The 25,633-nt window shown below is 39.3% G+C and overlaps 1 protein-coding gene across 4 annotated transcripts in view; it reads right to left on the bottom strand.

Moving 5' to 3' along the window:
- Window positions 1–25,633, bottom strand: part of TINAG (tubulointerstitial nephritis antigen) — a 51,247-nt gene that overhangs the window by 21,620 nt on the left and 3,994 nt on the right. For 2 of the 4 annotated variants that reach the window (XR_008576224.1, XM_054819066.1), the window contains exons 2-8: window positions 23,676–23,739; window positions 21,458–21,547; window positions 19,720–19,834; window positions 12,926–13,049; window positions 10,609–10,759; window positions 1,833–2,013; window positions 1,305–1,350 (exon numbers count right to left, since the gene is read on the bottom strand). Coding sequence is in view for 1 of the 4 variants with exons in the window: in XM_054819066.1 (XP_054675041.1) it covers window positions 1,305–1,350; window positions 1,833–2,013; window positions 10,609–10,759; window positions 12,926–13,049; window positions 19,720–19,834; window positions 21,458–21,547; window positions 23,676–23,739 (771 nt within the window). In the remaining 3 variants the exon portion in view is untranslated. Of the gene's footprint in view, window positions 1–1,299; window positions 1,351–1,832; window positions 2,014–10,608; window positions 10,760–12,925; window positions 13,050–19,719; window positions 19,835–21,457; window positions 21,548–23,675; window positions 23,740–25,633 lie in introns of all 4 variants that reach the window. The other 2 variants (XR_008576225.1, XR_008576226.1) reach the window with 1 other exon arrangement.

The raw sequence follows: 25,633 nt of genomic DNA, 5'->3' as shown, positions 1-25,633 counted from the left end.
TTTCTCTGAAAAACCATTGACATTTCAAAAAGTCATATGAATTACTGAGTGGTTAAAACCTAACAAATGGTTGAATATAGATTATTTTCTGTAGAAGATTTAGAACTAACAGATTAATCTAGCAAACTGTGTATACATCAACAACGAATGTAATATTAGAGAGCAGTCTGAAATTTTATCTTGAGGATTCTAATTTTTTCATTTTCTTAAAACCGGCAGAAAATACTATATTCACTTCTAGATCAAATGCAGCATGGGAAACAATATTTTCCTTGAGCAAACAAACTTGAGCAGAACAGAGAAGACTGATAGTACTGATCTTGTTAAGTCTGAGCTTCAGATTAATTGCAAATGCCCACATAAAGAGCTTTAAGTAATTTGAACTCCATGATGCACAGAAATTAGTTAAATCTAATAACCAAGACCATTTCAATAATAAATTGGAGGTTATGATAATTCGTTATATAATTGAGGACAGTAGAAACGCCGAAGTCCCCTGAAGTGAAATGCTTTGGTTTTGCATTGGCCCTCCATCTAAGAGGGGTGGACATCCTGCACTGTGACCTTTCCCCACCGCCCCAAACCCCACATCCCTCAGCCTCTCCATTTGTGCTGGCCTGGGGTGTGAGCAGGAACCTGCATTTTCAGGTGCTGCCAGCAGCATCCATGACTGCAGCCGGAGACTGTTCAGGCTAAACAACTCTTTTGCAGTCCCTCATTCCCTGCTGAAGTCTCTTTATTTCTTCAAGAGCTCTGGGATCTTTACTGTAAGGTTCAGAACTGATAGCCCTCCGCAACCACCAAGAGCCTTTGGGCTATGAAGGGGGAAATTCTGGGAGTATTCCAGCACTGAGTGATTTGCTGGAGGGCCCATAGACTGCAGCGTTGCCTTCAGAGGAGAGCAGGCTCGGCGGGCTGGCCTCGGCCAGTGCAGGAATCCATCCCAGCCCTAGAGAGCAGAGCTTTGCTAACATCTGACTCCTCCTGCACAGCCCCAAATTGCTATTTCATCAATGAGCAAAGAACTGTCATGGGGAAAAAAAGCACATTTCCAGCACACAGATTTTGTGCAAATTTTCAACAAATCTAGCTCAAGGTCCTTTTACTCGTTACGGACTCTGATGCAGCATAGCTGCCTTTAGGGATGCTGCTTGCCCACCAAACATCCCTGGATGGCCTACAGTGCGTATGTCTGTTTTATTCACTGTGGAATGCAATTTGTGTTTTCTCATATTTTGATACAAGGACATTGCACACTTTAATTATTTCAATAATAAGAATATCATATTCCAGACTTACCATACCTTGCACTGGTCCTCTGTCCATGATTTCTTTCATTATATCGGTTTCCTGAGAGGAGGTGGGAGCAGCAGCACAGAGGGCAAGGGAAGATAGATAATACATTCTGTTAAATAAAATTAAAGCTCATACTAATTTATCATTATGTGCATATATATATATGTGTATATATGTGCGTATATATATATACACACACCATATACACGTTATAAATGTACCATTGTACCTGTATTTTTGCTAGAGAATATTTGGTTTACCAAATGAATAAAGCCATCAGAAACATGTTTAAGAAGCACAGTTACGACCACGTACTTTCTTTTCTATCTCTAACTGCCGTAGGACCACAAAGCAGCACCTTTAAAGAGATGATGTAAAACTGAGAAACTATAAATAATTTAAATTCTTCTGAAAACACAAGGGAAATTCACAGCTCTGGTCTTCAAGTAAAGTGAACATATTTCCCTGTGCCAGATAATTTTCAAGCCCCAAAGGAGAAAAATGGGTGAGACAATGGGTGAACAGCATGAACTTACCTTTGAGGAGACTCTGTAGTGAGAAGCGCACCTGTATAACCGATTGGATTCTTCTAAAGCATTGGGACATGGCTCATTTGTATAGTTTTTTCCATATTCACTTGAGACGTAACAGTGATTTTCACCTGATGGCTCCAGGTGATCATTCCAAAATGATGGATAACAAGCATAGGATACAACCCTGTTCAGATTTAAAAAAAAAAAAAAAAAAAAAAAAAGTGTGGATGTCTCATATCTTCAGCTGGAAGGCATTTGCTTCAATTCATATGCATGATGTTTATGACTCAGTTTCAGATGCAGTAGTCCTCTGGACTACTGGAAAATGTCTTTCAGCACTTGTCACCCAGTACCTTCATCTCATTAATGATGCATGAAAGTTTACACTGAATAAGATCAAGAAATTACCAACATTTTAAACAGGATCTATTTAGCAACAATGGCTTGTGAAATGGGCATATTTTCAGCAGAAAATTTTTAAGGAAAATGAACCATTTTCTAGTTTTATCTATACTTTCTACAGGAATGCTGGTGAAAAGCTACAGGTCTTTTTATTTCTTTTAACAAAAAAGTCTCTGATCTATTTTTCTGACAAAATAAAGAGAACATTTTCTCACATTTTTGTAAATATTCGTTGAGATAAAAAAATTTCTATATTCATCTTTTAAAGATTTGGATAAAAATAATTGGTCTCTTGTTGGCATATGAGTAAATATGGTCGTTCTTCCCCAGAGAGGTATAAACCTCAGTGATTAATACCAATAGCTTAATTGATACTAACAACAAAGTTCTGGGGGGAATATACCTCCGTAAAAGGGAACTGAACCCCTACTACTTGAAATACCTAGGAGAGAAGTACAAGTGAGCACACAGCTTTGGAAGATGTTAAGCACTGAGCTTTTGGTAAGCTAATGAGCAATCCAAATGTAAAGCAGTACGAGGGAAAGCATTTGGACAGGGGCTGGTGACTGGTTCATCCATCTTGATTCACAAGGAGAAAAAAATGAATTCTCTGGAGTGATGCTGGCAGGAGAGACTTTGCCCAAGCCGAAGCACTGACGAAGTACATGACAGAAAAGGTGAAATTGGGTAAGGATCAGAGAGGTGGGACTTATTGCAATTTTATAATTTTGCTATTTTGCAGTAATATTCAGGCTTTTATGCTTACAAAGTTAACGTGATTATGGGTAAGTAATTGCTTTATCTGCTGTCTTCATTTTCCCATCACATTGCTCTTGACAGGGTTAAACTCAGAGACAGAGTATCTGTCTGAGGCTGAACTCAGAGTGTCAGCTTCCCAGCAACAGGATGCTGAGGCAGTTCCTCGTTGCTGACAGCGATAAGCATCCCAGGGAAACTAAAATGGCAGATTGTGCCATGATATTACAGGGTATGTGTCTGGTGTCTACAGCTCCTAAAAAAATTCTGACTATTTCTTAGGAAAACATCTACCTCAAATCATTTTCTGAATGCTAAGAGAATTTTTGCTCATACATAGACCAATTAAATTTTTCCTACCACTCATTATAATTTGCATTAAAGCTTTCAATGTCAAGGTTTTAGACTTTATCTACAGGAAATATGATTAATTTTTAACACTTTTAAATTAAATTCTATGTTCTACACAGATTATAATTTCAAAATATTAAGTCCAGTAGTCACTGTGCAGTTTTTATCCTAAGAAAGATTTCAAAACCATAAAAATCTGTGTATGACAAGAATCGGGGGCGGGGGAAGGGGGGAAACGTGCAACAACAAATGTGTGAATTGTATTTATTGTTTTCAGTAAAACAAAGACAAATCTTTGAATAACAAATAAAATTTCATCTCTTTCTTTGACAATTTTCTAGTTGCAGGCTTCAAAGACTTGAAGGCATTTAACACTGATGTTGTCAGTGGAGTGATTGTGGAAGAGCTGCGATAAGTCACCTGAGACTTAAACGCATGCTAATTTTGGATTTGAAAATCTCCAAAGTGCTAAATCAAAGGAGCTTTGAAGCACAGGTTAAGAGCCCTCATTTCATCCAAGAATGGAGAAGGGTGATGAAAATAAGTAGTTTCAAGGAAAGGTAAGGAAGGGATTTAATTCTTTACCTTGGCAATACATCAAATGAACTGCTTCTTCATACAGTAAGTTTGTTTCTTTCAAGTAGCTTATCCTGAATCGTTCAGCTATTTTGACTGTTTAACTAAGTGAACATCCTTTTTGCTTCAATAAAGTGAAGAAAACACAGCATATATTTAAAATGCACTTACGATCTGAAATACTCAAATAAAGGCACTCTGAATGTTCCACTTATTATTTCATCCTTTTAAAGAGATAATGGGACCTTCTAGTTTTCTGCATCATACTGCGAGATGTTTCCAAAACAATATACATATTTCTGTGATAATGCCATGGAGGCCTATCATAGAGTTTCTTTTAAAGAGCATAATTAAATAGTTCACTGAAGCAGAATATTTTAAAATAAGCAGTCCTATAAAAAGGATATGTATTTAAGTAGCTTGCCAATTATACTGAACTTCCTGAACCTGAAGAACTGAAAACCATATTTCTATGTAATATGGAGGATAATTATGTTTGCATGAGTATATTTAGTTGTCAGAATTTTTACAAGATGAGCAAGTATATGCTTCAGCCACTTTGGATAAGACATGGCATTTTCCTGTTAACCTTCGGTGGCAGAAAAATTGACCCTGAGGAGAATGTAATTTTGCTTACCAAATTCTTTCTACCCAAAGTAGGCCAACAGACCCAGGAGCTGCAAAAAGTGATGATTCTGCCTACATGGAAAGGGATTGTCCATCTCAAGTTGTTAGGTTGTTAGGCTGGTATTGGTTGAGTCTTCAATCTACTCACTGGCAACCCCTTTCAATCCCTTCTGAGTGTTTGAAGGTATTCTGGATTTCCAATGGGGAATGGTAAGTATTTAGGCCAAATATACAAGGGTTGCTATTACTCATTTTAGAATTTATTATGCTTTGTTTCTATTGCTGGGTAGAAGGAAAACTTTTACATATATATGTATGTATACATATATAATTTTTAAAAAATGTATCTGTCCCTATATACATAATCATTTTAGTCACCACTGGTGACAGAATTCCAAAAGAAATAAAGGATTGTTGCTGAGTGCCATCAGTCTGCAAGGCAGGTAAGGTGAGCAAATAGAGACCTCAGCACAATCTGCCATCAGCAGGGCAGGAGCCGGTGTTTGCAATCCAGTGTAAGGAGTGGTATGACACCTATACCCCAGGTGTACTTAGAAACACTTCAGGGTGAGACAATAGAGGAGAAATTCACTCCTGACACAGGGACTTTTTTCCCCTCCTTTCAGTTGGATTGTCCCACTGGAGTTGTCACCGGTTCTGCATGGATGGTTCTTACTTCTATGACAATAGAAGTGACGCACCAAATGACACACTGGCACACTGGAGCTGTGTGTAATCCAGACATGATAACTCATTCTGAACTGTCACTTCTGAATTTTTTCACTAACCGTAGTTTCTGCAGTCATGATTAACATAATTTAACAGCGCTCTGCTGAAACATGAGTTTGTGTGCTTTGCTGAAGCATTAGCACAACAGTAAACAATGAAAACATTTCAAGGAGAAGACCTTGCCAGAAGGGTCATTGAAGAAAAACAGAAATACATGTGAATGTGGTTTTGTGCACATATACATACACATCTACATAAATACTACTAGGAGCGAGCAGCACCCAAAGAGAAGCAGCAAAAGTCTGCAGTGTGTTCATACATTCTTGGTAGAATTAATCTGAAGTCATGTTTATGTGTTCAACCTAATGAAATTTTTGTGGGTTTATTGTATTTATATGTTGGAATTGTGAGATGAGAACATAATCTAAAACATTAGATTATGTTATGAGTAAGTTGGCCAAAACTAGTAACAATAATATCCTTATCATACCCTGCAACTGCTAAGAGCCCAAGGTATGAATCAGATCAAGCCCTGATTAGAAACAGTATTTGAATTCAAGTGTGTAGTCTTTTTACTACCTGAAAATGAAATTTTTCTTCCTTATTCTTAAAGACTGTAAGCTTTTAATTTCCCTTAGCAGATATAATAGATGTTTTCAAAACACATTGATTCCTTCCAAATTATGGCTTGCAACTGAAATGCCTAAAATTAATAATAATTAGAAATAGAATACAGATTTATTCTTCAATTAATGGAGGAAGATAGAAAGTGAGAGTGAAACAGTGATTCAGCTCCACTTACAGCATATTTCACTGTTAATTGGGTGCTCAGTGATTCTGAAAACTCAGGTCGCAGCACTGGCCTAACTTCATTGAGCTTTATGGAAGTCTTCCATTGGCTTCACTGAGGATAGTTTAGGCCTGCACTTGATTTTCCTGAAAATCTATCAAAAAACCTGAGATAGGCACAATTTAGAAATCGGAAAACCAAAACCTGTAAAACAGCATTGGACACCTGCTGTGAAAATTTACAGGCCTAAACAGAAAATCAATGTGCTTTCTCCCTGTTGCAGAGCATGGAGATAATGAAAAAAATGATTGCAATAGTGTAGCTCATAAAATAAAAGTCACCTGAAAGTGTGAGGAAGCAAGCGGTATTTAACAGGGCTCATTCAAAAGACACTTCTGACTTTTATGCCATAAATTTCCATTTTTTTCATTGTCAAAGGTAAAAGGTTATGGATTATGAGGTTTCAGCTACAAAAATTATTCCATTATCAGTCCAGTGAATCAAAAAGGTTGGGGTTTTGTTTTGGTTTCGGGGTTTTTTTTGGACACTATTTACTCTTGGCCACTGTCAGAGACAAAATATTGGGCTAGATGGGCACTTGCTCAGACCCAGCATAGCTGTTCTTGTATTCTTCCAGATTCTGTTCTCACAGATGTTTAGATATTTTCCTTAAGGTGTTTATTTGTGGCTGCAACTGTTGGAAGAGGATTTGAAATATCATTTGAACTTGAGGAAAGAAAATCAGGATTTAGAAATGATGTTTATAAAAATAGGTAAGTAGAGATATTTTCCTGTGTGATACTTTCTTGGTGAATCAATGACCGGGGATAAGAATGGGTAGCAGGCAAAGGTCTGTAAGAGTGCAGTGATGCTGTACACGTTGGAGCTGGCTCCATGGGGACAAGAAAGCAGGATGAATGACTAAGAAAATGGTCTGGGACTGGAGAGATTTATTTGAGATCTACATAGTCTCCAAAATTTTATGATGGTTCTCACAACTACCCTGCAGATTCTTTACTCAGTCATCTGCAAGAGGCTGGTGAATACCATGAGGTGTCTCAGATGACTGAATAATAAATGCAACTACTTGGGACTTTGGAGGCGAAAGGCCAGTTCACAGGCGTGCTCTGGTGAGCTGAGGTGCCCTGTCTGTATTCTTCCAGGCTTGCATCAGCCAGAAAGCCTGTTCTGCACACCACTTTCACAGTGGTACTTTGTGGTCAGTCAGGGAGCAATCATCTCGTTACTGTGTTTACACCAACCAGCACGAGCTCCTGTGGAGGTACAGCTAGGTTGATAATGAAGTACCTCATGCAGCTTCAGCCTGCCTTGCTTTCCTTACAGAAATAAGCTAACTCTTGTATACTTAAACGGCCTCCGCAGAACAGTCTGCATCACTAACCACACTGCTTCAGGTAAAAAAAAAAATACATCTTTCTGGTATAGGAAGAGTCTTATGGGCTCATGGTGGTTATGCCCATGCAGAGACAACAGTCAGAGGGAACAGAAGACTAGGAGGTTATCCTATTGTTGTATTCTTTAGGTCTTTTCATCGAAAAATAGCTTGCTCCAACTGTTGTGGAGATAATACTCATTAAAATGGATCTCTTATCTACACTGGCAATTCTTGCACTCCTATCATTAACATGGTATGCAAGCAAACAGTCCAGTGAGAAAGAGTTGTATTTACACTGAGAGAATGAGCTACTGATTAAACAGAGCCTGCTCTTCTAGTTACAGAAAAGTGTTGCCTAAAATGTTAAGCTATTACTTAGAGATAAGGAAGAAATCATTTACTGTGAGGGTGGTGAGGCACTGGAACAGGTTGCCCAGAGAGGTTGTGGATGCCCCCTCCCTGGAAGTGTTCAAGGCCAGGTTGGATGGGGCTTTGGGCAACCTGGTCTAGTGGAGGGTGTCCCTGCCCATGGCAGGGGGGTTGGAACTGGATGATCTTTGAGGTCCCTTCCAACCCAAACCATTCTATGATTCTGTAATTTTCATTTCTTCATGAATGAAGCCTTTGTCTTTTCCCACATGAGGTGCTGAGATGGAATCCATTATTGCCCACTGTAATCACTCACCTAAAGGGTCTCCCACTCAAAACCCAGATCAAAACCAGGTTAGTGTTTAAGCACTGAGACAGAAAGAGAAAGGAACACTCTGTGTAAACTCTCCCCATAACAATACAAAATCCTTGTCAGATCAGAAATAGTTTGGTACACTTGAAGAAAGCAGAATGATCAATTTATATACTGTGTCCATGTGAATGACAGCACTTTGGTCTTTACCTGGATCCCCAAGTTGCCATGACAACTATGACATCTGATGCATCACATCTGGCATTCTTTTGCTCTTTACATGTTTTTTTTTATTTTTTAACTAAAATTAAAAGTTGTCAGACAGCACACCTGAGATCTCTCTGTCTCTCAGCATCAGGTATATCAAAGACAGAGTAAGGGATGAGAGTGTATGAAAGCGAGGGAGGAAATAGATTTTGTAAGTACAATAATATCTTGATAAATTGAGAAACAGTGAAATTCAATTATGCAGTATATAAAATCTGGTTATGGAAAACCCTCCTGAAAGCCATTTCCAGGCACATGAAGTTCAAGGAGTTGACTGGGAATAGGTGAGACAGATATGCCATGGCAAATTATGCCTCACCATGATGAGATGAAATGATGAGATGATCTGACTGTGATGAAATGACTGGCTCCATGGAGAATAAGAAAAGCCGTGGATATCATTTACTTTGATTTTAGCAACATTTTCAGCATCGTCTCCTGCGGTGTTCTTCTAGCTCAACTGGAGAGATATTGGACTGGATGAGTTACTTACAAGGTCGGTATCTGAACTGGACTGGCACATTGAAAGGTCAATGGATCAAAGTGACTGGTGTCTGTTTACTAGCAGCATTCCTCAGGAGTCAACGCTGCTGTGGCAACGCTGCTTTGCATCTCTATTAACAATCTGGACAGTGTGACATAAGGCACCCTCAGTAAATTTTCGGAGGATACCAAATCGATGGGGAGTGGTTAGTATGCAGGGCTGCCGTTCAGAGCAGTGCTGGAGCTGACAGAAACCTCAGGAAGTTCAACAAAGGCAGAAGCCAAATCGTGCCTCTGAGACAGAATGGCCCATGCAGCAGCACTGGCAGGACACTGCCTGTGCAGAAAGGAGTTTCACAGAGAAGAACCCAGGGTCCCGATAAGCAGAAAGTTGAACGTAGGTCAGCAGTGGGCCCTCTCAGCAAAGGTGGACAATCACTACTGGGTTGTGTTAGCAAGAGCATGGCCAAGACATTGCGAAAAGTGATTATTCTCCTCAAATTGTCACTTGTGAGGTTACATCTGGAGTACTGTATTCAGTTATGGGATCCCCAGTAAAGACACTGACAAACTGAGCAAGTCCAGTGGAAGACACTGAAGGGGCTGAAGCATATGGTATCCAAGGAGGGGCTGAGGCAGCTGGATGTGTTCAGCCCAGAGAAGAGAAAGCTAAAAGGGGATTTAATTACTGTCTGCAACTACATAAGGAGAGGTCATAGAGGAGACAGAACAAGACTCTTCCTGGAGATGCACAGTGAAAAGCTGAAAGGTACCAGTCACAAGCTGTACCAAGGAAAATCTTGATTAGATATAAGAAAAAAATGTTCAACCACAAGAGCTGTCAAACAAAGAGACCTGCTGCAAGAAAAGCTGGAACCTCCATCCTTGGAGATACACAAAACACGACCAGGGACATGGCCTGAGCAGCTTGATCTAATTTCAGTTAGTCATGCTTTGAGCAGGGTGTTGGATTAGGTGACCTCCAAAAGTTCATTCTAACCTAAATCATTCTGTGATTCTATAAATTATTATGTGTCATTTTAAAAAGCTTCTATCTGTTCATGTGGAGTTTGAGAGCTGTTAACTTTGCATAGTCCGACTGGAAGGAAGAAGGATAGTATAGTCCTTTCTACTGTGTTGCATTCTGGCACAGTCTTGGGATAGGATCATTACAATTTGCTTTATAGAAAGACAATGTTTGACCCTTTTGAATCTTCAAAATATTGTCTCGTGCAACTGGCTGTTTCCTCAGGGTTGTTTAACATGAAGAGCCTGTATCCCAATAACCACAGAAGTTTTGAGCCCACTTATGTTATTGCCTTTAACATAAAAAAATCTTTTCGTCTTTGTCGTCTTTGCTGTTAGAGAGGCTACCATTTCCCCAGCTGTATTACAGCTAATGACAACATCTAGATGTAACGAGGCTTAAATGGGAGCTAGGTGGCTGCAGAGTTTTCTCAGAGCTCTCGTTCAAAATAGTCTTCACTTTTTTTCTTTGGGAATGCTTCATAGTTCCTGGGCTTCATGAAGGTAATTTCAAGAAGGTGTGAATGGGAGATAGTGATAGTCTTCATGAAGTAATACAGTTAATCTGACCTAGGACAGAGCTAAATGCCTCTTTTTTGAAAGGTCTGAAATCTTCATTGTAACACAAGCAATATTGTAACTTAATCAACTGGTTCAAGTTAAAATAATCTTAACAGATAGATAAAATATTTACCCATGCGTTTTCAGATATCTCCAAGCACCATCAATACTTCCACCATTACATCCGTGTTGATTCCTGGTATCACAAGAGATCAAATTCTGAACAGAAAGGTTGTCTGTGATCTGACCCTCGGAATGAATAGTTATTCTATCTGCTGCAACACCTGTTTTGAAATAAATTTTCTGTTATCAAAACCAAATAATTACTCACAACTTCATGCTAGTTATTGTGAAAGAGGGACTAAAATCAGTATTTTCTGTTTGTGCAGATATCTTTACAAAACAATACAGATATAGTCTGTACAGACTTTCAAGAGAGAGGATTGTGAAACTGCAAAGCACCATGAGCAACTTTGCTGTAATATTTTAAATCCATAGATTTACTGGTTATCATAAAATCCCACATATCTAAACACCAGATGAGGCATTTATATCATTTAGTCTGGTAGTCTTTACCATATTCATCTCTGGTTGACTTCAGCAGAAGATGCAAATACTCTCCCACTTATCTGCAGCTGAATCTCCAAATCTCTTTTCTTTTTTTTTATTTTTTCCCTACCTTTCCTTCCTTTATTTGAGAAAAAAGAAAAGCAAAAAAGAACAGTTCTATGAAAAAGAAAATTCAAACCTGAAAGTATGTATTGGTTTTACTGGAAAGAATATTTGGAATTGCTGATATTAATATGTAAATGTGGGATTCATTGGACCTCCTTCCCTTGTCACACAAAATTCTTCTGAGATAGACTCATTAGATGTCTGAACTCAATCAAATAGTCATAATTCTAAGTTCTTACATATTTATGCACTGATTTAAAGCCAGAGTATGTTAACTAAGTTGTAGGTGAAATTAAGCACCTTCTCCTTTCTTTAACGGGTGACAATGAAACAATTATTAAGTCTCAATCACAGTCATTACCTGTGCTTAAATTATTTTTTTTATCTTTAAAGCACTTTATCTTTGAGCCTGAAAATAAAATAATAATTGAAAAAAATAATTAAAATCTAAAGTCCCATCAAAACCACCACTGACTTCAGTGAACTTTGGGCAAGACTTCAGAAGAGTGAATCTGCTGATGGCAGTTGACAATGACTGTATTTTGTGGTTTTGTGAGGTGTCCCATGATAATGAATTTATTTTCATAGGTGTAAAAGCTTTTCACTGAAGAGTTTTGGAATATTTATAGGAATTACTCATGATAAGAAGAAATGATACAGCAGTGCTTGCCTATTGACTCAGCAACAATTAATCTTACAATGAGGATTGAAAATGTTAATACACCCAGACAACACGGGAAGGCATCTCATGATATTTAGCATTGAAAATAATTATGTGAATTAAAATCAGAAGATTCACTTATGAAAGGGAAAGTTTAGACTGAATATCCGGAAAGTCTTTCCCTCAGTGAGCTCTGTTCATTTCTGCAGTAATCTGTAGTGAGACCTGTCAGAAGATGTCTTGGTCTTCTCTTTTAAAACTACACTGGACAAGACATATTGGTAACAGAGTGTGTTCAGTCTGGTTTTGGCAGAGACCTGGGATTAACTGACCTAAATGCTTCTTTCCTTCTCTTACTGCTGTGATTTAAAGAAGCAGTTGCAGCAACCTGCACCCATGAGGACCCACTGGCCAGATCAAGTCATAAAGATTGATGGCATAATTTTTTTCTCTATCTTTATATATCCCAATGTGTACTGAAACTTGTTGCAGCATAAGAAAAATGAACATAACTGATCGCTGTAGCTTCTTTGGAGAAAGTGACAAAACCACTTGCATCCATTTTTCATAGAACCAGAGGTTGTAGCACATGAGGTTGAATTGCATTATGGAATTTCTTTGCTTACAGAATTTAAAAATAGTTTCTTCCACAAATATCTGAGCAGTTTCAATAAAATTATTGAAAAGATTGTACTTAATTTACCTGAATAGGAAGGACTGGACAATGGTAAATGCACAAAGGTATAAATATATATTAAAAAAATAAAGCCTACCTGGTTTAAGCTTTCAAGTCAAGCATGTAGTTGTGCAAGCAAGGGATGCAGATGCAAGCTACTCTCTCAGTAATGATAAAGTGCTTTAGGCAATTCATTCTCTATTTTCTGTCACCTATGTTACACAAACTTATGAAAAACAAAAAAGCAAAGTTTAGATTGACTTTTTAAGTCTTTGGGACAACTTAGAGGGAAAGCTGTAGCAATTTTAAATGTTCCTATTCGCTGATAAAAAGTGAACAGCAAGCTGAAATTACTTCATTACTACTCACTACAAATTTTCATCACACATCTAATATATAATGATATTTTTAAAAGGAGAAAAAAAGAATTAGTATTACTTGCAGTTGAAAAAGCCCAGGATGCTCCACAGTTTCGTTGATCCAGAGGATCATGAATCCAGTCAGGCCATGCATAAGTGGCTGCAAAAAATGCAGGAAATTTTTCTTCTGGAAGTGAGTGTCCCTGAAACAAAATGTAGGAGATTTATATATGCTTCATTTCCTAATCTTGCCTTAAGTTTGACCCTAATTTTGTTTTAAAAATTCTTAATTTTTAAATTGAGAAAACCTAAAGCATTAGCAGCTGTGGCTTCTCAAACATCCCTATGGTGGGTACCCTGTGACTGGATGCTGCAGACCCTTTGAGAGTCAGGGGCTTCTGGCACTCCATCCACAGAGCTGGAAAGCTGAGCTCCACAGCTGCCACCTGAATAACCTCTCCAAGTTCTCTCTGATTTTTATCTCAAACAACATTTCCCTGTGAAACATGTTAATTATTATCCAGCTGGCATTTTTTGAAAGAAAAGGCTTCTGCTACAAATAGCAGTGAAGGTAGGTACCTGTTACCCTATTCTCCTTGACACGTGGCTGCAGGTAGGAAATTTTCATTACCACAGGGGAGGCATCAGTACGGTATACCATTGATTTGTCTTTTACACAGAATGTTTTCAATCTCCAGCACTTACTCTCATTCCAGAGTGAAAATCAGTGATTTTCCTTCTGCTTTGCAATCTGATGTTAAGCTGATGAGAATTCATGGTCTGCTCAGTAAGGCCATTTGGACAGACATTTTTAGCATCTTCATCTCTCAGTCTTAATTTATGTCCTCCAAGCTTTGCACAAATATCCGCATATGCAAGAACCATCTGGTACAACTGCTAATAATCTACTCTGTGTTCAACATATCAAAAACTTTGACCCATTTTTTTTTTACTGTTGAACTTTATGGAATGATTGCTTATGCTGTGCAGGGAAATAGGAATGGCCATAAAGAATTGCAATATTAGTCCATCCAGTTTATCAGTTTGTCTCAAACAATTGTTGATAACATCTGTTCCAGAGGAAAATACAATACACAAAATATGATAATCTGCTCCTAAGCAAAACATTCCCTGATGCTTCTTTCTTACAAGCAGACTCCTACCCTGAAGCACAATGGTTTCTATTCTGTTCAAAATCCTTTATTTTATTTGAATTTACTCAGTCTTCTAATTCTGGGTGTCCTTGCTGCACCATTTCTCTAAATTGCTTATGTGACCTATAAGACTACATGCCTTCCTTTTCCTAAGATGATTTAAACATTTGAGCCTAGTTCTTTCAAACTATTTCTGGACTCTTTGGAGGAACCAAACTTTACCACTTTGGCTGTATCCAGATCACTTTGTTGCATACCCTGGGAAACAGCAGCACCTCCATCCAGCTTGTACACCTGGATTGCTGTCCCACAGAAAACCCAAGGTTGAGAAGAAGTGAGTAAGGAAAAAAGAAGCTTGTACCTCAGGCCTATATCTGATATTAGATTGGTATTCAGTCCCAATGGACAGATTGATATTCTGTGCATACGCCCAGACCCAGTTACTATCAAGTGCTTCGAGGTTCACTAGTTTAGATGCAGGCCATTCATTAGTGATTTTTAAAGTATACTGCAAGCTCTTAAGTCACTTAAGTGCTTTTGAAAATTTTACCTCCATCCATAACAACCCCGTAACCTTTTATATCTTGCTAAAATATTAATCTCGATATTTTGATTAATTGCTTTCAAAAGTCTACTTTTTCAAAAGCTTGTTAGATACACGGGACTTGCAACCTCAAATAACACACAGAAAGCAACAGCCAAGTTAAAGAATATCTTGCTAAATTATCTTTATGTTCAATACTAATGAGCAAGCACAAACACAAGATTTACTTTGAAGATGAATCACACTGACAAAATCCCAGACAAATACCATTTATTTTACATGCCAAAACTGCTCACTATCTACCAGTAAATAAGCAACATTTGGCAAATCTCGTTTAGCACACTTAGGTGGGCAGTGGCTGCTTACAATGCTGCAAAGGAAGAGAGGTTGGACCAGATGATCCATGAGGTCCCTTCCAACCTGGTATTCTATGATTCCCTATGATTCTATGAAATGAGGCAGTTGAGAAAAGAAAATTCTGAATAGATCTTTGGTCTGAGCCAATGTGTTACTTTACATATTCCTAAACTACTGCCAGTGTATTTAATAGCCCCATACTGTAAATCCCAGAGGAGATCCCTCATTAACTCTCAGCCTTGTCATTTAGAAAAGCAGGATTGACCTGTAGCCAGAAACATTAGCTTTTTGTCTGGGAAATTGCTACCCTGATGTCAAGAAGCACTGCTGTTCTATGACAAATAGTAAGTCTAGACAATTGTTTCTCAATGTATGCTCCATGGACCACCATCAGACAGCACAATGCAATCAGAACAATGACTGGCAAACTATTTTTAAACCTTCATATGTATTCTCTGCCGTGAAGCTAGCAGTCTGGCCAAAGCATGAGGGGAAGGGGTTATAATAGATCACTCAAACTTCAACTAAGACTTCTTCAGTAAAGTTGGATGGCTGATCAGAGAAAAAAGGCTGAAGATTACTGAATTTGCAAATGTGGAAATATTTTTTTCTGAGGGAAAGCAATATTTTTTTTTTTAATGTAGGAAAAAGCTTCTGGATATCACTCGCTATGTAAAGACAAAACGGGCATACAATGCCCTTCAGTTTGCAAGGGGAGATGTAAAACTGCTGAGCTTTTTTACAAGGAAAAGCCATATATCAGAGGAACCATGACATAAATTAATCATTTGAACTATAAGGCAACAGCTGGTGTACTTTTTATACCTTCACATTGTCTTTACAAGTTCTTTGATACTTAATCCAAAGTGGTGCCATATTACTAAACTATGTATTCCATTTTCTTGTAAGATGGCACTTAGGTGAACACCTTGTTGCTGGCAGGTGCAGATCCCACCATTGCAACGTACCTCTTGCTGGAACACGTACTGACAGAACACCACCAAACGTGTGTCACAGTGTGTTTTAAAGGTATGGCGGTTATTTTTGTGCTGTGTAGAATTTCAAGAATGATTACACTGTCTTCTACAGTGGGCAAACATTTTCTGCCTTCTCAGATAACACACGCGACAAAATGCCTTCTCAGATAACACACGTCAGCTTTGTCAGGAGTCACAACAATTTTAGTGGTGTGTTTAGCTGTTGGTCTACGTTCAGGTCTAGCCATACTCTGCAGCAAAGGGTCCTCAGTTCAGATTTGGTTCTTGTTCTGTATCATTGTCTTTTAGGTACTCTAATGTACCACCACGTTAAACTACTGTTCCCAGACATAAATACCACCTTATTGAGCAGGTATAGTCTTTCATTAATAACAGAGCTTTAAAAAGCCCTATGAGCAACTTCAAGAAGCTTGTGTTTTCCCTGAGAGGAAATGCAGCTCTGTCACACTGTATCTGAAGTCATGTTGTGAAGCTGCAACCATATTTGTGGTTGGATATGTCAGTCAAACAAACAACTAAAAAGCCTCTCCTCCACAACCAAACATTTCAACACTGCTGACAACTAAGACTCCGTTGCAGATGTAAAGTAGTTAATACAGAAGGGCTTTACATTCCTGAATCTTTTTTTCCATGCAATTGAGTAAAGAGTTCCTTCTACACAAAAATGCTTTTTTCAAGCATCCCAAAAATACAGTAGAAAATAATTAGAACAGTAGGCCCTTAGGTATCAGAAACTGTCATTTTTTCCCTAAATAGTAGATCAGTAGCATACTGAAGAAATAATTTTTATTTAAAGTAAAAAAAAGATGTATTTAATGAATGGGTAGGTATGGCTTTGTTTCTACATTAGAAAAGCTACCAGGTTTTAATCAGGTCAGCACAAGACAGAGCCAAAAGCTCCTGAACACTAATTGTAGCATTTTTATCAACTAAATGTATGACTTTGGGCAAATGACTTGCAGTTTTCTCACCTGCAAAATGGGAAAGACAGTAATAATCCCAGAGAATGCATGAATATTTAATTAGTGCCAATTTATCCACAATAAGCAACTAGTACCTTGGCCTGTGGGTGAATTAGTATTCAACGAAGTCACTTAAAGGTCAAGCCATTAAGGTTTGGAGAATGTCTCTGAAAAACATTAAAAAGTCATATTTCTGAATTTTGTCACTCATATCTTTTTACTCTCTTTTGAGCTGTCACCTAGTTACAGGTGAAGCTTAATGGAAACACTGTCATGAAAACTCACTTGTTTTTCATCACTTAGGACTTTGTAAATGCATTAGTATGCTTCGCAAAATACCAGTGGCAGAAAATTATTCATGGAATGTGAAGCAGGGGCAAGTGTCTCTTAAACTCTGGTAAGATACTTATCTTGAAAAGTGCCTGGAAGTTAACTCCATGGCTACTGTTGGTTTGCCAATTGGAAGAATGTGTCTATGTACCCCTGACGAGCCCAATCCATGCTACGAAACTGATCATGCAGTGACAGTAGATATGGAGCTGGCTATGAGTGAAGAAAACTTTTTTTTTTTTTTAAATGTTTTTGTGAGGTGTTGAAATGTGGTGGATAGGAAGTTTCCTGAGGCAGATAAAGGACACTAAAGAGGCTATATTCTTCTAGAAAACTATAGAAATGGACAGAATCAGAGAGACTTGGAGCTTAGCAGGAAGCTTCAGAGAAAAACATTTTTACATGAAGACTAGCCAAGACAGAAATGACCAGGTTAGGAGCAAGAAAGTTCTACTATTTCTAAAGAGAAGCCATAGGTAGGAGATGGGCTCATATACAATTCAGAGCAATTTTCTACAAGCTCAAAGAATTCTTCAGAAGCTGAGAAAGTCATACAGAGATTATTATTTTATATTTTTAGCTTTTGCAAGTAGAGAGAAAGATTTCTTAGAATCCTGTGCAAAGTCTGTAATTCCAGCAACCTGTAGGACTTCCTGAGGGCTAAACACGAATGTGCAAAGCTGGATTTCTGGAGAAGAATGCACTGAAGCTCCTGGGGTGTCTGGCAAGGCCAAAGATGGTTAGGTTGTGGCTCACAGATTTCATAAAAAGATAGCAGATAGAGAAAATACGCCTGAGAAATGTGTCAGTGGAACAAAGGCCATAAGCGGTACAGCAGTCAAAGAAGCTACAGGAAGCTTAATAACAATGATTCAATAGGCTGGACATAATGCAGGACCACTGAGTGACCAGCTACCCCAAACTGAATGGAAGAAAGGAAATACCATAAAGAATTTCTTTTATCCTTCCCTTTCTCGTTTTCCTAGGTGGGATCTTGTCTCACCTAATTAGATATGTAGATGTCAGTCTCTGAGCTAGGTACATGATATCCACTTTTGGTTACTGCTATAGGAGCATCATGAGCATTTCCTCAAGGAAAAAGCCAACAACAACATATCAGTCCCAAGTGTCTTGAGCCTCAATGCAATTCACTAGTAATTTGTGGCAGATACCCACTAAATATTGCATTAAAATCTTTTATGTCATTTTCTTATTTTGGTTTGCCATCTTCAACTGAAATGGATCCTTCTTTGGCTGCAGAGTAGTCTAAGTCTAGCAAATCACACAAAGCATGACTCCAAAGCTTAATTTCTGTCAACTTCTCACTCTGATAATTCTCCATAGTGTAATTTTGAGCAAGCTGTGCAATCTGAGCCACTACCCAATGCCTCACCGCGCTGGTGCAGGGAGCTGACTTTGAGTGGGACAAAGAACGAGTCTGCATCAAGCAAAAGGGTTAGCATTGCTAAAATTGTTGCAGCATCACATAGTCCTCTCCCTCTCTCCCAAATTCCCTTCCGAGTGGTAGCGCTGCACTACTGCCCCCACAAGGCCTTCCGTGACGTGGAAACCCTTCCACCATACACATATACAAGCAGCATCAACAATTGACTTTAAATAGATTAGATAATCAAATGGCATCTCTTGCCTGATGTACATAGAAGCTAAAGATTAAAAGCTGTTGTATTTAACGTAATTTACAAACAGTGGATCTGTCTACTAGTTCTTGCAATTTTTCTAATTTCATTATGGTGAGGTAGGTAGTTTTTTCAGTCTATGATTTTCATTATTTTGAATCTTCTAAGAAAGAAGCTAAGTAACTGATCCAAAGCATTAGTAAATCTACTCTGGAATAACTATGTATTTCTTCTTTAATTGCATAACCTACATACATAACTTAAAGTATATTTGCTTTGCTACAGAACTAATTTGAGCATAAATATGTGATAGGAAATTTAATTTAGCTGCCATGGAAATGGCCATGGCTAAGAAATTTAGAAAGCTGGTAGTAGAGAGTGATCTCATTTTTCCGTGCTTTCCATTATTTTTCTTTCCATTTAGTCAAAACCCCAGCCTCCTGATGCATCTTTACTTTGGTTTATCATATCGGCTTTCAGACTTTCTTTAAAGATTACTGTTTAGTCTCAACCATTAGCCTTAATGATCTATGTCAAGGTTTATTTTTATTTATGGTTACAGCTATGTGTGCAATGATTAGCAAATGAAGAAGATAGTATGGAAACATCCTAAAGAAGCAAAGATTTCAAACACCAGTGATCTACGATGCAGCGCTGATAAGTTAATTTTAGTGCACAGCTTCCCAATAGCATTTGCTTTTGCTCCTCCTTGTTTGATTTCCACCAACAGGACCACACAGTCTATGGCTTGGAGAACTGCTCTGGGAGATTCATATGCAATGTGGAAGCATTTAGTGTTAAATCCTTGAATCATAATATTTTAGTTGTCCACGTTTATTTTTCCATGTGGTAAAGTTATGAAAAAAATTAACAATCGTACATGACACTTACTGGATCTTCTCTCATATTCAGCAACGAATGAGATGGAGGCAATGTGCCCAGGCGGTTTTTGAAACCTTCTTCCACTGTCATTCCCCAGAACTGGCTGTAGTTGTCAGCTTTCCATCTTCCTCACAGGCAGAAAAAAATAAACAAAACCCAGGTTAGCGATACCATTCACATTAATACCTTGCTCTTTTATAAGAGCACCACTAACAATAACATCCAGAAATAAATCTTTCAAATTACATTTCAAAACCTTGTATTCAATATACATGAGAAAATATTTAGTATGAGCTCTTCCTCTGCAAATGAGCATAGGATGGAGCAACACAGCAGTATATGAAAAGCAGTGATTTGAGGTCAGCATTGTGTCAGCCTGCAGGAGACAAACACGCAATGCTTCAGAGAAGTACTGGAAAACAAGATGCTCAGTCATAACAACTACTATGGTCTTGAAGTTATGCTCACATTATGCTTCAGACCAGCTGCCTGCAGAGAACTAACAGCTTTGTGTAGGGGGTTATGTTGCCTTCGAGCTCTGGTGCACCAGCAGTGAGACACTGTTGATCGCAGTAGAAAGCCCAGCTGACACCCTGCTGCCTCAGTTTTACAGCAATAACCAGGTTGAGAGAAAGGGCTCTCCATGGCTTTTTAAATATTCCCTCCCTACTCTCAGGTAGACTAGATTCAGATTGTAGCATTAGCCCTGCAAACTGTATGCGCAACAGAAAAAAAAAATACCTTGCAGCCATACATATTTGGAACACATTGAAACTGTATTTATTATTGCAAAAGAGCTGAGCCACAGAGGAGAGCATTCTCTTTACCCATTTCTTTCTTGCTTGTGTATGAGGAACCAGGAGGTGGGATTCATGCTGCCCAAATGAGAAGCCTCATTGCTCTTGGTCTGCCTGTAGTCAGTGAAGAGTGCAAGCACTTGCAGAAGTTCACTCGTATCTCAGGTGGGCTTAACCACCCTGTGGCAAACTTACCACTTACCACTGACAAAAGAGAGGTGAAGGGTTCCAGGTGCCTAACTTAACTGTCTATCCTACCTCAGTTGTTTGAATGTCTCCCTCGAGGTACAAAATGTTTCACACTGAGTCACAGTTTCAAATCTGGGCAGGCTTCATTGGTGAATGTAACACCTCAGCTCCTAGGGAGGCAACCCCTGTATCCCTATCTGTAAATGGCCAGCAGCCTCCCAAGGCACCGCTCTGGTACTGGGGTGTCCCCAATCCCTTGGCACTACCTGCAGGCAAGAAGAACTGGTAGCAAGAAAAACACCAAGCCCCACAAAGTTCTGATATCTTGGTCCCCATGTGGCCCATCCTCTCTTCTTCCAACACTACTTAGAGTCCTGTTATCTGGAACATGCTCTTGAGGGAGGAGAAAAAATTACTTTAAATATCTATCCCAAGTAATAAATAAAAGTGAAGAATAAGGAAAGATGATCTAAATACCATATTGTGAGAAAAAAAATGTACTAAATTTGAGAGAATGTTTTAGATAGATGATTACAATGTCAACTCTTACCAGCAAGAGACTTTCAGTATCTTTCAATTTAAAAGTCTATAATCTGCCAGATATTTAGGAAAGTTTCACAGATGTACATTTACTCTCAAATTGCTGTGATGTAATTGAGGAAGGAAGGGAGAGGGAGAACTGCATAACTTGTAATTTGCACATACCTACAATGAGCAATACAGTGGTTTACAACAAAACCTTAAAATAAAAGTGTTCTCACCCATAATCTCCAGAATTGATCTGCTGAATTAAGTCTTGGCGAACAAGGCATACTTCTTTTGAACACTTCCAGAGACGTCGGAAGCATTTGCTGAAAGGGTAAGAATATCACTGAGTAGAAGAAAATGAATTGTCAAAGGAAACATATGCACTTTAACAGCAGAAGGAAGATGGAGAAAAAAAGCATAAACAATATAAATGTCAGATAGTACTTATGAAAACAATGCCACTTCTCGCTACTTAACTACCTAATGAACCCTAATTGGAGCAAGATGGGAAGGTTTACGACTTGTGGTAAAGGTTGTATTTGAAAAATTTTGTTTCTCTCTTCAAGGGGGAAAAAAATGCAATGTCCTGCATCTAAAGTAAATTAGATGTTTTGTGAAAATTTCACTCTGGAAACCCAGAAAGGAATCACGTGGCCATAGACACCTTGGTCCAAGGAAAGAGAAACAGAGGAAGACATTATAAAATAATCCCATGAACTTTAATGACCAGGTCAATGGTAGGGAAGGAAGACCTGGGGAACTACAAGCCAGTCAGTCTCACCCCTGTGCCTGGCAAGATCATAGAGCAGATCCTCCTGGAAACTATGATCAGGCACATGGGACATAAAGGAGGTGATTGGTGACAGCCAACATGGCTTCACTAAGGGCAAATCGTGCCTGATAAATGTGGTGGCCTTCTACGACAGGGTTACAGCATTGGTGGATAAGGGAAGTGCACCTGATGTCATTTACCTGAACTTGCACAAAGCATTTGACGCTGTCCCGCACAACATCCTTGTCTCTAAATTGGAGAGACATGGATTTGGTGAATTGACCACTTGGTGGATAAGGAATTGGCTGGATGGTCGCACTCAAAGAGTTGCGGTCAACAGCTCGATGTCTAAGTGGAGACCAGTGACCAGTGGTGTTCCTCACAGGTTGGTATTGGGACCGGCACTGTTCAACATCTTTGTCAGCATCATGGACAGTGGGATCAAGTGCACCCTCAGCAAGTTTGCTGATGACACCAAGCTGTGTGGTGTGGTCGACATGCTGGAGGGAAGGGATGCCATCCAGAGGGACCTTGACAGGCTGGAGAGGTGGGCCTGTGTGAACCTCAGGAAGTTCAACAAGGTCAAGTGCAAGGTCCTGCAAGTGGGTTGGGGCAATCCCCAGCACAACTACAGGCTGGGCAGAGAATGGCTTGAGAGCAACCCTGAGGAGAAGGACTTGGGGGTGTTGGTGGAAAACAAGCTCAACATGAGCTGGCAATATGGGCTTGCTGTCCAGAAAGACAACTATGCCCTGGGCTGCATCAAAAGAAGTGTGACCAGCATGTCGAGGGAGGTGATTTTGCTCCTCTGCTCCACTCCTGTGAGACCCCACCTGGAGTACTGCGTCCAGCTTTGAGGACCCCAGTACAGGAGAGACATGGAGCTGTTGGAGCCAGTCCAGAGGAGGGCCACGAAGATGATCAGAGGGCTGGAGCACCTCTCCTATGAAGACAGGTTGAGAGAGTTGGGGCTCCAGCACCTCTCCAGTTCAGCCTGGAGAAGAGAAGGCTCCAGGGAGACCTTATAGTAGCCTTCCAGTACCTGAAGGGGGCCTACAAGAAAGCTGGAGAGGGACTGTTTACAAGGGCATGGAGTGACAAGACAAGGGGTAATGGCTTTAAACTAAAAGAGGATAAATTTAGATTTAGATATTAGGAAGAAGTTGTTTACTGTGAGGGTGGTGAGGCCCTGGAACAGGCTGCCCAGAGAAGTTGTGGATGCCCCATCCCTGGAAGTGTTCAAGGCCAGGTTGGATGGGGCTTTGGGCAACGTGGTCCAGTGGAGGGTGTCCCTGCCCATGGCACCTAGATGGTCTTTGAGGTGCCTTCCAACCCAAACCATTCTATGATTCTATGACAATGTCCAGGTCTAGGCTGAAACCATTTCCATTCAGGTCAGAGTCAGCAGATTGACTGAGCGGGAACAGAATTAGGCCAGTGAGGAGGAGTGGATTTTAATATTCTCATTTTCATGTCTCGATTAGAAAACCTGTTGACCTCATGTCATTCTTCTAAGCTGGCTGTAGTCTTGTTCTACAATACCTTAATACAGCAGTACTCTTCCAGCCATTTTTATTTGTTTATATGTTTAATATGAATTTAAGGAAGCTCACTACCTTAATTCCTGTTTCATGTCATATGCTAAGTAAAATTAAATTTGCTGTTGTCTGAAACATTACCAGGAATTGCAGTTGTCTTTAATTATTGTTCCTTCTCCGTAATACCGGCCATCTTTATAACAACCTGCCAACATAACACACAGATATGTGAAAAAAATAATCATTTTGAAGTGAATTAACTCAAAACTCTTGCTACTATTCAATTAATTGGTTCTATGTGGTATACATAAATTTAGTTGAAAGTCAGCAACAACTATTTCCAGTTTGTCCAGGTAATGAAGGCAGTTTGATATGTTTTAATTTTTTACCAGGTACATTATCATTCACAGCAACAGATTCAAATCACCCCTAAAAATTATTGTTTTACATGTAAATAAAAATAATTTTCAAATAAAGTTATTTTCCAGTAATAAATGTAAAAAGAATATGTTTCTAATAAGAATAGTTTTGTAATAAGCTATTAAAACAGAAATTTTTTTCTAGCTATAGAATATAGAAAATTAATATCTATTCCAAAACTATTGTAATGCCTTGTTTTTCCTTGCTAAATAGTTTAATTCCTCTTTGAAAAACAGACAGATCAATTATGTTTCAATGCAAATGCATGTTTCATATACTCTTCAAAACCCAGTATAAAAATTCAACTGAGTGATGATTTTTTCCAAAAAAATACATGCCTCCTAAATTTTTTCTTTGATACCACTTCACTGAGAAAAGACTTTGTGCATGTTTTAAGATTTTCCACATGAACTGACTCTTCAGTGCACTTGATTGTCACAACTTCAGTAAAAGGAAGATCTAGAACACCTATGCAGGGCTTTGGATCAAGCCAATAACAAACATTGTACATTTATTACATGGGTCTTTGTTTTCCAGCCTTTTCTCATGCTTCCTCCACTGGTGAGCCTACAGGTAGAGATCATGTTTCTTCCCCCACTGAAAGGGTTTGGAGCCAGGAACCCCCAAGTTTACCTTCCTCCTCCATTTTCAAGAAGATTAAACCGTATTTCATATTAGTATAGTGTTGACTTGCATTTGCGTTATATCACCTTTTTTTTCCTAACACAAGTGTGAGGAAGGCCATCCCTTCTCTCATGGCCAGGGATGGAGTTTGTCTACCCAGACATACCCATTATTATGCCTCAGTGGCCTAGGTCTCCTTTAGTAGTAGAAGAAAAGTATGCACTTCTAAGCCATAACTAATTTCATACCGAAGTACGGAAACAGACTAGAGCTGATGAATTAATTGTAAGTGCCTGTTTTCCCCTGTTGGTCATACAGCAGGCTATGTTAGCTAGCACAGGCATAGGTGAGATATATTCAATCCAAGCAGTCTGAGGCCCAAAGCGTCTGCTCTAATTCGGCTTCTGCTAGGATGGGAGGCATTTTTCCAGGACTGTTTAATATCTTCATCAAGGACATGGACAGTGCGATCGAGTGCACCCTCAGCAAGTTTGCTGATGACACCAAGCTGTGTGGTGCTGTTGGCACACTGGTGGGAAGTGATGCCATCCAGAAGGACCTTGACAGGCTGGAGAGGTGGGCCTGTGTGAACCTCAGGAAGTTCAACAAGGCCAAGTGCAAGGTCCTGCATGTGGGTTGGGGCAATCCCCAGCACAACTACAGGCTGGGCAGCCCTGAGGAGAAGGACTTGGGGTGTCGGTTGATAAGAAGCTCAACATGAGCCGGCAGTGTGTGCTTGCAGTCCATAAAGCCAACCGTGTCCTGGGCTGCATCAAAAGAAGTGTGACCAGCAGGTCGAGGGAGGTGATTTTGTTCCTCTGCTCCACTCCTGTGAGACCCCACCTGGAGTACCACGTCAAGTTTTGGGGTCACCATTACAAGAAGGACATGGAGCTATTGGAGTGAGTCCAGAGGAGGGCCACAAAGATGTTCAGAGGGCTGGAGCACCTCTCCTATGAGGACAGGCTGAGAGAGTTGGGGTCGTTCAGCCTGGAGAAGAGAAGGCCTCAATGAAACCTTATTGCGGCCTTTCAGTACTTAAAGGTGGATTATAA

The sequence above is a fragment of the Grus americana genome, chromosome 3 (genome assembly GCF_028858705.1).
Source record: "Grus americana isolate bGruAme1 chromosome 3, bGruAme1.mat, whole genome shotgun sequence".
In the NCBI taxonomy this organism is placed as follows: domain Eukaryota; kingdom Metazoa; phylum Chordata; class Aves; order Gruiformes; family Gruidae; genus Grus; species Grus americana.
The sequence above is the reverse complement of the archived record's forward strand: the minus strand, read 5'-3'. Positions and strand labels throughout refer to the sequence as shown.